Here is a 13,695-nt window from a genome sequence, read left to right on the forward strand (position 1 = left end):
GTATAATGTAAATTGTGACTACAAGTCAGAAAGTATACTTCATTGGCTGTGAAGTACTTCCAGATGTTAGTGGTTGTGAAGAGCAAATAAGAATTACAAGCATTTATTTCACTACCTGCAGTGTAACACAGCGACTATTCCTTGTGATTGGAACTTGACGCCATGCCTTAAACACGTAAACCCCTCAGCAATCTTTCAGTCACCAGAAAAGACTTTGAACAGATGATACTGGATACGGATCATTAGGTTTATTAGTGTGTGAACACAGAGAGCAGGAGTTATGGATACACATCATTTGCTTCATTTGATTGCAAGGAAAAAATAACAAGACCCTCCTCATTTTTTCTGTCATCTGGATTCTTCACAACCTTTAACTACAACAACTTGCTTACACTGACCTTCTACTCTGGCTATAAACCTGTATCCTCACAGTGTCCTGAAAATGGCATCTCTCTGCTGGGGCTTTTTTTCACTGGAGTGTAGGCAGTTGAAGGATGACTTTATCGAGGTTTGTAAAATAATGAGGTGTACAGATAATGTGAATGACAAGTGTCTTTTCCCTAGGGTGGGAGATTTCAAGATTAGGACGCATACTAAGTGAGAAGCGAAAGATTTAAAAAAAATACTAGATTACATTTCCTTCAGTGGGGAAACAGGCCCTTCAGCCCAACAAATCCACACCGACCCTCTGAACAGCAACCCACCCAGACTCATTTCCCTCTGACTAATGCACCTGACACTATGGGCAACTTAGCATGGCCAATTCACCTGACCTGCAGATCTTTGGACTGTGGGAGGAAACCCATGCAGACACGGGGAGAAAGCACAAACTCCACACAGTCACCCAAAGTGGAAATTGAACACAGGTCCATGGTGCTGTGAGGCAACAGTGCTAACCACTGAGCCACTGTACCACCCCATATGAGGGGCAATCTTTTTTACACAGAGAGTGGTTTGAGTGGGGAATGAACTTCCAGAGGAAGTGGTGGATGTGGGTACAGTTACAAAGTTTAAAAGACATTTGGATAAGTTCATGAATAGGAAAAGTTTGGAGGGATATGGGCCAGGCACAGGCAGGTGGGACTAGTTTAATTTGGGATTATGGTTGGCATCGACTGGTTAGACCAAAGTGTCTGCTTCTGTGCTGTATGATTCTATGCCTCCATTATGAGTTGACATATCAACCAGACTGATTGCCTCCCAGCTAGTATCCAATCCAAGGGTCACATAAGTAGAACCTTCAGTACTACAACTGAAGCAAATGCGGATGACTGAAACAAGGTGGTGACTTAGTCAGCTTTATGCATAGCCATGGAAATCTGGATAGTTTACTTCTCAAATCTTTCCAGTTGCAAGTTTGCGTTTTACGGCACATTCCTGTCAATTTTCTTTTTGTGGAAGATCCCAAACCAAGTCTTGGCATGGCTAAAAGAAAATCGTGTGCTAGCATTTGACTTATTCATTCACCACAAACTGGTTTACTGTTACTTTATCTCATTTCTTCAGTGTCAAATTGATCAGAAGGTCCAGGGAACACCTCCCCCCAGAACACCCCTCACAACAGCCCCACTAACATAACACAAATAAATAAGCCAAAAGTAATCACATCGCACCTACACAGGACTTGAGCATGAACTCCCCCCTCTCACCATTGACACCCAGGATCGCACAGGTTCAATTTAAAAAAGCAGAGGATGTGAGAGCCAATTTAGACCCCTGAAGTCACAAATGTAAGCTATCTGACAGTATCATGCAGCTATTTCTGGGATCTTCCTGTGCTTCGCCGCCTTTGTCCTGCATGTGAAAGGTCTTTGTTGGCTGTGAAATGCTTTGGGAAATCCTGTGATCATGAAGGGCACAGTATAAATGCCAGACTTTCTTTCCCAAGACTGTACTCTGCTATGTCTGAAAAGGAGCCTCTATCATTATGGAGGCTGGCAAAATGTTACAACAACATTCTCTCCCACCCAAACGATAGGATACAGTGGCTCGGTAAAGACTGACTGAAAAGTGTGGATCAGAGTCATGGTATCGGTGATGCCGTAAAACCTCAGGATCCCAGCAGTGTAGTCCAGGTGGATCCCAATCCGACTGTAGGTTGCTGGCCGCAGTTTGACTTCCTGATTGTCATGCCATGCTGAATAGCTCTTGTTGAAGAGTTGCAGGGCCCAGGAGACACTGTTCCTGCCAATCAAGGCAGAAGCATCCTGCCTGCTGATTCTTCTGTAAGTGACTCCCAGGTAGACCCACTGGCTGCTGATCAGCACCTCCCAGTAATGTTGGCCACTGTTGAAACTCTCACGGCACATCACCTGCCAGTCCTTCTCGAATCGCTCAGTGTGGACCGGGTACGTCTGCGTCTCCTTGTGGGATACTCGGCGGCAGCCTTTAGAGAGAGAGAGGAATCGGTGTGCTGTGTTGACATCAAAAGTCAGCTGACAGTAACCTGCAGGGGCAGACAGGCAATTGAGAATTTACACAACTACAGTTGAATTATAACTGTACAGTGAATAATCCTCCATTCTGCTCTGAACACACAGTAATGAGGGGTACAAGTAAGGTACATGTCTTTTCCCTAGGATGCAGGATTTCAAGACTGGGGGGCATACTTTTAAGGTGAGTGGAGAAAGATTTAAATAAAGACATCGGTGGAATTTTGTTTACACAAGGCAGTTCGTGTGTGGAATGAACTTTCAGAGGAAGTAGTGGATGCAGGTACAGTTATAATGTTTAAAAGACATTTAGATAAATACATGAATCAGAAATATCTGGAGGGATATGGGCCAAGCGCGGGCAAATGGGATTAGTTTAATTTGGGACTGTGGTCGTCATGGACTGTTTGGACTTCCATGCTGTATGACTCTATGGGTGGCACGGTGGCACAGTGGTTAGCACTGCTGCCTCACAGCGCCAGGGATCTGGGTTCAATTCCCGGCTCAGGCGACTGACTGTGTGGAGTTTGCACGTTCTCCCCGTGTCTGCGTGGGTTTCCTCCGGGTGCTCCGGTTTCCTCACACAGTCCAAAGGTGTGCAGTTCAGGTGAATTGGCCATGCTAAATTGCCGGTAGTGTTCGGTCAGGGGTACATGTAGGGGTATGGGTGGGTTGCACTTCGGCGGGTCGGTGTGGACTTGTTGGGCCGAAGGGCCTGTTTCCACACTGTAAGTAATCTAGACTGCTTGTGGTGAGGAGACAGCGGTGGTGGCAATGTAACTGAATTAGTAATCGAGAGCCTCAGGATACAGTTCATATCTCCCTATGGCAGCTAGCGGTAATAAATTCAATTAATAAATCTGGGATTGAAATCTAGTTTCATTGGCAGGTTCAATAAAGCAATCATCTCAAGGTTTGTCTCGCTAATACCTTAGGGATAGAAATCTTCTGGTCTTAACCTTGTTAACTCACAGGTAACTCACAAGTCACTCAGTCCAACAGCACTTAGAGATGGGCCACGCACACTGGTCTCACTAGAGACATCTACATCCCATGAAACAATGAAGAAATAAACTTTTACCCTGAATAAATAGTGACATTATACAGTTACACAGAATGTAACTCATATTACTGAATAATGAGAATGTTTTATAGATCTGCAATCACTAATATTGGGAAATGCATTTCTGAATTTGAAATACTAGCATTAGCTGGACCTTAATACCACAATATTCATGTGGAATACTCGATCAGTGTGTAACTGAGGAACTGCACTCACTCTGCAGGAATGGTGCTCTGATGTGCAAATTCGCTCGGAGTGGCTGCGGTTTGAGAGGTTTCACAGGATCGTGCTTGTCAGTCGAAACGGACTCTGTACCGAAGAGATTTGTTACAAAAATAAAGGTCACTTTTATAGACGTGCTAACCAGCATGTACACTGGTGCAGTGAAATCTTGAGAACACAAAGCAGCAGTACAAAATAAATCCAAGCTAACACCCACTGAGATCATGCTTCGAGTTTATGTCCACCATAGACATTTATGCATCACATGTGCCAGAACTTTAGCATAAAAGACATATTTACAGAGGAACCTCAATTATTCAAAGGACATAGATGGGCAGTATTTCATTCGGTTGATCGAATTCTGGATAATTGAATGCCAGATAACTTTGTTCAGCCAAGCATCGGGACCTTGCGATCTTGCCAGTTAATCCGATCTTTAGCTAAGCAAATGCCAAATAATTGGGGTTCCCCTCTAGAAGGCTCCTTTAATATAATGAAATATCCCAATGCACTCTGACATTATTAAATAAAACATGGCCTGAAGTCACATAGGGAGATGTTACAACAGGTGATCGAAACTTTGTTCAGAGTGGTAGGTTTTACGATGTTTTTTAGAGAAGGAAAGTGAATTAGAGAGGCAGAAGAGGAACAGTGAGAGAGCTCAGAACTCAGGATGAGTTAACTGATGGCGCACACATCAATGATCAAGCGACTGAAATCTGGAGTGCTCAACATTCAAGAATGAGAGGAATGCAGATACATTGGAGGAGATTCTTCACCACTGGCTGCCCTTGAGTCTTCAGGGTCATAATCTTCTGCTGCAGGTTTTCATGTGAGTGAACAGGCTGATTCTAGACCTACAGATCTTTAGGCATATGGAGCAGGACATCTCATACAGGTGTGAGATCGGGAGTTTGGGACTTGCTTCCTTCATGGCCATAGCTCTGCCTCACCATTAAGACACATACCATTAAGTCATTTAGAAACATAAGCAACAGGAGCAGGAGTAGGCCAATCAGCCCTTCCAACCTGCTCGACCATTCATGGCTGGCCACCCAACTCAGTTCCCGGTTCCTGCTTTCTCCCCCATACATTTTGATCCCTTTTTACCCTAAGAACTACATCTAACTCCTGCCTGAAAACATTCAATGTTTTGGCTTCAATCTACATTCTGTGACAGAAAGTTCCACAGGCTCACCACTCTCTGAGTGAAGAAATTTCTCCTCATCGCAGTGCTCAATGGCCTAACCTGCATCCTTAAACTGTGACCCGCTGGTTCTGGACTCCCTAGTCACTGGTCGAGAGTGTGGTGCTGGAAAAGCACAGCAGGTCAGGCAGCATCCGTGGAGTAGGACAATCCACGTTTCGGGCACAAGTCCTTCATCAGGAATGTGACTTGTGGTTCGGGGCTGAGAAATAAATGAGAGAGGGGTGGGGTTGGGGGGAGGTAGCTGGGTAAGCGATAGGTGGATGAAGATGAGGGAGAAGGTGATAGGTCAGAGGGGGGAGTGATGGAAGGGTCCAGAGTGCGGTGCCGAGTTTGAGGCTTGAGACCGCGATATTGTGGGGGGAGGGGAAATGAGGAAGCTGTTGAAACCCACATTTATCCCGTGTGGTTGCAGGGTCCCAAGGTGAAATATGATGTGTTCCTCCTCCAGGCGTCGTGTGGTAATGATTTGGCAGCGGAGGAGGCCCAAGACCTGCATGTCCTTGACAGAGTGGGAGGCGGAGCTGAAGTGTTCAGCCACGGGACGGTGGGGTTGGTGGGTGTCCAAGCGACATTCTCTGAAGTAATCTGTAAGAAGGCGTCCTGTCTCCCCGATGTAGAGGGGACCACATCGAGTGCACCGGATGCAGAAGATGACATCCAGCCTTTAACCTGTCTAGTCCAGTTGGAATTTTGTATATTTCTATGAGATTGTCCCTCATCTTTCCAAACTCCAATGAATATAGTGATAACTAATCCAATTTTTCTTTATGCATCACTCCTGCCACATTACTCATCAAATTGCTGATATTATTTCTGCAAATGTGAAAGCAGGAAAAAGTGCAGAACTGTAAGTCAGAAGTAAAAATAGATTTTTGTCGGAATACAATTGGCGAGTTTACATCATACTGTGTAAGGCACACACCCAAACCCGTTTTATATTGTTCATCATCACTGACTCACCATCACACTTTCTCAGGAATGTCTCTTTTCATCTGCACAACCACAGTGAGTCCCGGAAGCCATTTAATTACTTGTTTCAATCTTCTAGTTTTTCTTTTGAAGGTTATAACATTTAAAAATCTCACCCTTGTGTTCAAACACTCCCGGGTCCTCAAACCCCCTGCAGCTTTCACCAGCCCCACAGACGTTTGAGACCACGGCACTCCTCCTATTCTGGCTTATTTGGTATCTTCTCCATTCCCTTGGTCCCTTCCACCTCAACTGTACCTTCATCCATTCTAACCACGACTTCTGGAAGCTCCTCACTAAAATGGTCTGCCTCTCTCTGACTTCCATTTGAACGATCTGCCTGACCACTTCTCTCCTGGACCAACCCTCTGTCTTTCTCTTTCTGTGGCTTAGTGACAACACTGCCATAGAGGGTCTCGGGAGACCTTTCACACTAAAGATGCTACATAAAGGCAGGTTGTGACTTGTTACGTGCAGCTGAGAGTGTAGTCAAGACTTGCTGGAGGGGGCACGGTGCATTTTGCCAGTGGAGGGTAGGGCAGAGGATGAACTTCCCAGAGAACAGAGGGCGCTTACAGCATCCTAAGGGGCCAACCAAGGGAATCAACCCATTGTTTCTGACCTTTAACCTCTGCAGTACTGGTGAGGCAGCTTGGAGGGCGTCATGAGGTGAGCTTGAGAGAGTCAGGGGTGATGTCCAGTCCAATAGCCAACTGACTTCCCCCAAACTAGCACTACCTTACTGACCCCTGCCCCACCCCACACAGGTCCCCCCACTGACCTCCCTCCCCTCACTGACCCTATCACCACTGACCTTCCCAGTGACCCCACCCACTGACTCCCCCCATCATCCTACAGCCCCTTTCACTGACCCCATCCCCCATTGAGCCCCCCCTTCACTGACACTGCCACTGACCCTCTCCCACTGACCCCTGCCCACTGACTCCTCCTCACTGGCCCCGCCCACAGACTCCCCCACCAACTCCCTGGACTGACCTCAGCCACTGACTCCCCCCCTCCACATTGACTCCCGCCCACTACCTCCTCTCACCGAGCCCCCTCAACTCACTGACCCCCCCCACCACCACCCCCTCCACCCCTCCAATGATCTCCCTTACCGACCCCCATTTTCCTCTAGCAGCCAAACACTAAGTAAACATCATGGGGATGAATAGGGAACATGGAAATCTAACGTGTTTCCCACCTGAAACATCCAGTGATTCTGGCGGTGGCCTGAAGCAGTCCTGTAGGTCCTCGTAAGTCAGGATGGAAATCTGCTCCAAGGCCCTTTTCACTCCTTGTAGCTTGTTCTCTATCGCCAGGTCCAAGGGAGGCAGCACTATGTCCTGTTGTGTCTTATTCAAGGAGTGAATCTCCTGAGGGAACTAAGAAGGAACACATCACAGACTGGGCAAAACAAAAGAACTCCTTTCACACCCCCGCACAATCATGGGACATCCCAAAGTACAAGCACTGTTTCAAAACTTGCCAGTCACCAAACCAGGAATGGTGAGGTGGTGAGTGACGGACTGGAAAGGGACACAGATAGTCTGCAGAAGTGGAACGCACAGACACAGGTGAAATATGATGCTGAGAGATAAACTTCAGTAGAATGAAGGAGGTCAGGCAATATAAAACAAAGATACAGTTCGAAAGGTCATGCAGAAACAGAAGATATGATAAAAAGTCAAGACAGGTCAAGGTCAGGTGTCAGGTCAAGGAAGTACTCACACCATCCTGGGCTTTATAGATAGAGGCATGGGAAGAGACAGGTATATCTGAGCAGGGGTACACTGTTTAGCCCTTTCGCCCTACTCCAATATTCAACTAGATCATGGCTTCTTCTATCTCAACACATGTCCCCATATTCATTGATATCTGTAGTATTTACAGAACTGGAGTTATGAAATTTGAAGGCGTGTACCATACCTTTAAGAGAGAGTGAATGGTATTCTGCACTGACTAGCTTACAAGCACCTGCAATATGACTAGCTAGCAGTCTCAGAGTGTAGTGGAAAATTGAAAATATGTAACATTTGGCTGTGAAATGGATACCAGCATTGGTTGCTGCTTTGACAACAATTCAAATTTAACCAATCAGTTTAAATTATGCCCCAGGATACAAAAACCCAATTGAGTTTGAATTTATTGTTTTGCCAACATTGAACCGATGTTGGGGATATAAAAAAGGCAGAGGGTGGTGCTGGAAAAGCACAGCAGATCAGGCAGCAACTGAAGAGCAGGAGAATTAACATTTCGGGCAAAAGCCCTTCATTAGGAATGAGACTTGGAGTTGGGGGTGGGGTGGTGGTGAGATAAATGGGAGGGGTGTGGGGTTGGGGGAAAGGTAACTGAGAGTGCGATAGGTAGATGGAGGTGGGAGAGGTGATAGGTTGTACAGGAGGGTGGAGCAGATAGGCGAGAAGGAAGATGGACAGGTAGACAGGTCATGAAGGCGGTGCCGAGTTGGAAGGTTGGAACTGGGATAAGTGGGGGGGGGGGGAGGGGAAATGAGGAAACTGGTGAAATCCACATTGATGACCTGGGGTCCTCAGACGGAAGATAAGGCATTCTTTCTCCAGGCGTCAGATGGTTAGACGTGGCAATGGAGGAGGCCCAGGACCTGCATATCCTCGGTGGAGTGGGAGGGGGAATTAAAATGCTTGGCCACGGGGCGGTGGGATTGATTGGTGCAGGTGTCCCAGAGATGTTTTCCAAAGCACTCTGCGAGTAGGCATCCTGTCTCTCCAATGTAGAAGAGATCACATTGAGAGCAATGGATACAGTAAAAGACATGTGTGGATGTGCAGGTGAAACTTTGATGGATGTGGAAGGCTCCTTTGGGGCCCTGGATGAGGGTGTGGGGGGGGAGGGCGAGCTGTGGATGCAGGTTTTGGGGAAGGTGCCGGGAAGGGTGGATGGGTTGGTGGGAGGCGTGAACCTGACGAGGGAGTCACGGAGGGAATGGTCATTATGGAAAGCAGATAGGGGTGGGGAAGGAAATATACCTCTGGTGGTGGGGTCCATTTCTGGGTGGCAGAAATGGCGGAGGATGATGCAATGTATACGGAGGTTGATGGGGTGGAAAGTGAGGACCAGGGTGGTTCTGAAGGAGTGGGGTTTGAGGGCAGGGGTGTGGGAAGTGGATGGAATGCGTTGGAGGGCATCATCAATCACGTGGGAGGGGAAATTATGGTCTTTAAAGAAGGAGGGCATCTGGTGTGTTCTGTGGTGCAACTGGTCCTCCTGGGAGGAGATGCGGTGGAGATGGAGGGATTGGGAATAAGGGATAGCGTTTTTACAGGAGGTAGGGTGGGAGGAGGTGTAGGCCTGGTGTGGGAGACAGTGGGTTTGTAGAAGGTGTCAGTGTTGAGTCGGTCACCGTTGATGGAGTTGGAGAGGTCCAGGAAGGGGAGGGAGGTGTCTAAGAAGGTCCAGGTGAACTTAAATTCGGGGTGGGATGTGTTGGTGAAGCTGATGAATGGTTCAACATCCTCGTGGGAGCCTTCCACATCCCTTAAAGTTTTACCTGCACTTCCACACATATCATTTGTTGTATCCGTTGCTCCAGATGCGGTCTCCTCTACATTGGGGAGACTGGACGCCTTCTCGCAGAGCGCTTCAGAGAACAATTCTGGGACACCCGCACCAAACAACCGCACTGCCCCGTATCTGAACACTTTAACTCCTCTTCCCACTCCACTGAGGACATGCAGATCCTGGGCCTCCTCCATCATCACTCCCTAACCACCCGAAGCCTGGAGGAAGAACACCTCATCTTCCGCCTCGGGCCCCTCCAACCCCACGGCATCAATGTGTATTTCATCAGTTTCCTCATTTCCCCTCCCACCCCCACCTTATCCCAGTTCCAACCTTCCAACTCAGCACCGTCCTCATGACCTGTCCTTTCTTCCCAACTATCCACTCCACCCTCTCTCCAACCTATCCCCTTTACCCCCACCTTCATCTACCTATCGCACTCTCAACTATCTTTCCCATAGCCCCCTCCCCTTCCCATTTATCTCTCCACCCCCTCCACTCGCAGCGTCAGCGTCATTCCTGATGACGGGCCTTTGCCCAAAACATCGATTCTCCTGCTTCTTGGATGTTGCCTGACCTGCTGTACTTCTCCAGCACCACACTCTCAACTCTGCAGTCCTCTCTTTCGCCTATATAAAAAAATCAGGTATTTTGAAAATCCGACAGAGTTACTGCCATCGAGAAAGACCCAAGACATTGAAACACTCTCTATCAAAGGTACCTTTCCATATAAAACATCTTTCCAGTAAAAAAAAGGCAACCCAGGGAGACCTTCAGCTGAAAAAAGGCAGACACTGATAATGACAGCCGCTGTATGGTTTTGAAATTAAGTTGGTGTAATTTTTTAATAAGTGTTTTATTGGAACAGTATATTGTTGGAGGTAGATAATAAGCAGTTAAGAGAAAGGGGATCTTAGATTTGTGAACAGTTGTTGTTTAATGTTCACTTTTAGAGCTAAAGAATAAACGGATCTTACAGTCATCCCCCTGTACCTTTGGGGGATATGTTCCAAGACCTAACGCAGAAGCCCAAAACCGTGGATAATAGCAAACCCATTCATTTCAATGGGAAATCTACCTTCCCAGCAACCCCCTGCTCCCTGGTTCTGGAAGGTTCCCTGTAATATGTTCGGGCTGTGGTAAACCACAGGTAACTGAAACCATAGAAAAAGATTCTGCAGTTATAGGGATCACCCTGTATTTTCTTTAAATAGTGGAATTTCTGAGCTCTCTGTCATTCCTATTTTAACAGATTATGAGGTGAGGTGAGTTTTTCAGGGGGTTTAGTTTAATTAACAGAGGGGTTTACAGCCGCACCGTAACAGTTTGGGGGCTTGGGTCCGTGATTTGAACAGGTTTAGACAGATCCAGTCTGAGATTTGGGCAGTTTTGGGGTAAAAAAGATCCCAGCAGATTTAAACAGTTGCTGATGAGTGTCTGAGATCTTTTAATTAAAATGTAGGTTAAAATAGAAATGAGAGAAATGGCTCCTAAGGTTGCTAAAGAGTTCTGGGGTTGGAAGGTGATTCCCAAATTTGCCAAGAAAGTTTAGAAAGACAGAGAAAGGCCATATTTTTAGAATTAGCAAATGGTTAGAATTGGGTCTAATCAGGGACAAAAGGAAAGCTGGAATTGTAATGGAGTTAGTCACTGAGGTGTGTCAGAGAAACAGACAAGTTCAGTAGAGGTAGAAAACCTTAAATTACGATTGAGGCAATTAAAATTGGAAAATAAAGAAAGTGAAAAGAAGAGGCATGAGAGAAGAGAGAGAGAGAAGAAAAAGAGATAGGAAAAAGAGAGAGAAGATTCTTAGCTGAGCAAAGAGAGAGAAAGAGAGAGAGAGAGAGACAGAGAGAGAGAAACAGAGAGAGAGAGAGAGAGAGACAGAGAGAGAAGAAAGTGAAAGAAAGAGAGAATTTGAACTTCAGAAGTTACGAATCAGTCAGAAAAGTCAAGTTAACAGGATGGAGTTGAAGACAGAAGGTGGTGATATACATAAATATGTTAAAATATTGTCACGTTTTAATGAGAAAGATGTCAAAGCCTTCTTTATTTCATTTGAAAATTGGTCAGGCAGATGGAGTGGTCAGAGAACTTGGGGGTAATGCTTGTTCTGACTAAGCTGGTAGGCAGAGCTGGTGAGGTATATGTAGCGCTGTCAGTTGAGAGGTCAAGAGATTATGTAGATGTCAGACAGGCTATTTTGAGTGCTAATGAATTGGTATCAGAAGCGTATAGACAGCAGTTCAGAAACACAAAGAAGGAACTAGGTCTGACTTATGTCGAGTTCGAAAGAATTAAACAGAGTCATTTTGATTGATGGGTGTGGGCCTTAAAAATAGATGAGACTATGAGGCTGTAACAGATTATTCTGCTGGAGGAGATTAAAAAACTCACTTCCAGAGTGATAAGAATTCATATGGAGGAACAGAAAGTTCAGGTGAGAAGTGCAGCAGAATTAGCAGATGAATATACATTGGTGCATAAGGCAAAATATAGCTGCCGGCAGGAATTTTATCCTGTGAGGGATAGAAATTGGGAGAAGGGGAGATCCTACACTACAAAATAAAGATTAGAGTACCCTGGGAATAGTTTACCACAGGTGGAAAAAGAAGCCCAAGCAAATGGAAAGGCCTCAGGTGTTTTCACGGTAATGGAGTGGGTCACATAAAGTTACAGAGTTGGTCGTTAAAGAAAGGCACTGTGGGAAAAGATGCGGGAAAACAGGCCAAGCCAGTGGCATTAGTGAAAGTTGTAAATGAAACCCCAAGAAAAGTCGAGAAGCTGCATGGGAGTGCACAGCCTAGGCAGGGGCTGGGTGTTGAATTAGTGCCTGACTTCAAAAAAGAATTTGCGTCTGTGGGTAAAGTTTACTCAGAAAGAACAGGAGGAGAAGGGAAAGAAGTTATACTTTTGAAAGATACAGGATCTAATCAGTCTATAATAGTAAGAGATGAACATATTTGCATTCTTCCTGACCTGTTACCTGAGACAGTGGTAGTTTGCAGGATAGACAAACAGAACTTTAGCGTTGCCCTGTGTAAGAACAGGTTGAAGTGCCAACTCAAGACTGGGGATGTAACAGTGGGAGCGATTGACAGAGTGTCAGTTCCAGGAATCTAATTTGTTCTTGGGAATGATTTAGCAGGATCCAAAGTGGGAGTGACACCTCTTGTTGCAGAGAATCGAAAGGAAGATCAGGCAACTAAGCGTTTAAAAGAAAAATACCCTTGAATTTTTCCAGGCTGTGTGGCAACAAGATTCCATTATCCTAAGTCACAGCAAGACGCAAAAACTAAAGAGAAAGAAGAAGGAGTTGAGGTTCAGTTCGTGGGCACCCTGTTTGATGTAATGATACAGGAAACCTGAACAGGCAGAGGGTCAGGCAGAGGTGTTTAGTTCTGAAAGGCTAATGGTCATATCAAACTGTTAGCATTTCTGTCAAAGGTGTTGGCTGGGCCCAGACATCTCAGTGGGCAGTGTACGCTACTCATGTGTATTCTCTCCTCCCACCTGCCTTAAACTAATCAATTAGGTTGTGAGTGCATTATGCCGACATTCTGGTGGCCCCAAGCATTGTCTGTGTTTGCTCTGCTTGGAGTGCAAGCTCATAGTTCCTTGAAAGTGGAGTCGCAGGTAGATAGAATAGTGATAGTGAAGAAGGCATTTGGTATGCTTTCCTTTATTGGTCAGAGCATTGAGTACAGGAGTTGAGAGGTCGTGTTGCTGCTGTACAGGACATTGGTTAGGCCACTATTGGAATATTGCATGCAATTCTGGTCTCCTTCCTATTGGAAAGATGTTGTGAAACTTGAAAGGGTTCAGAAAAGATTTACAAGGAATTTGCCAGAGTTGGAGGATTTGAGCTATAGGGAGAGGTTGAACAGGCTGGGGCTGTTTTCCCTGGAGTGTTGGAGGCTGAGGGGTGACCTTATAGAGGTTTACAAAATCATGAGAGGCATGGATAGGGTAAATAGGCAAAGTCTTTTCCCTGGGGTCGGGGACTCCAGAAGTAGAGGTTTAGGGTGAGAGGGGAAAGATATAAAAGAGACCTAAGGGGCAACTTTTTCACGCAAAAGGTGGTATGTGTAGGGAATGAGCTGCCAGAAGAAATGGTGGAGGCTGGTACAATTGCAACATTTAAAAGGCATCTGGATGGGTATATGAATAGGAAGGGTTTGGAGGGATAAGGGCCAGGTGTTGGCAGGCGGCACTAGATTGGGTTAGGATATCTGGTCGGCATGGACAAGTTGGACTGA

General features: G+C 46.1%; 1 protein-coding gene across 1 annotated transcript in view; it reads right to left on the bottom strand.

Moving 5' to 3' along the window:
• Positions 1-226: 226 nt before the first annotated feature.
• Positions 227-13,695, bottom strand: part of LOC132827865 (E3 ubiquitin-protein ligase TRIM65-like) — a 35,139-nt gene continuing 21,670 nt past the window's right edge. Inside the window, exons 4-6 of the mRNA XM_060844618.1 lie at positions 7,101-7,281; positions 3,712-3,804; positions 227-2,446 (exon numbers count right to left, since the gene is read on the bottom strand). Coding sequence (XP_060700601.1) covers positions 1,926-2,446; positions 3,712-3,804; positions 7,101-7,281 — 795 coding nt within the window. The 3' untranslated portion in view covers positions 227-1,925. The remainder of the gene's footprint in view (positions 2,447-3,711; positions 3,805-7,100; positions 7,282-13,695) is intronic.

Source organism: Hemiscyllium ocellatum, chromosome 25 (assembly GCF_020745735.1).
Source record: "Hemiscyllium ocellatum isolate sHemOce1 chromosome 25, sHemOce1.pat.X.cur, whole genome shotgun sequence".
Classification (NCBI taxonomy): Eukaryota; Metazoa; Chordata; class Chondrichthyes; order Orectolobiformes; family Hemiscylliidae; genus Hemiscyllium; species Hemiscyllium ocellatum.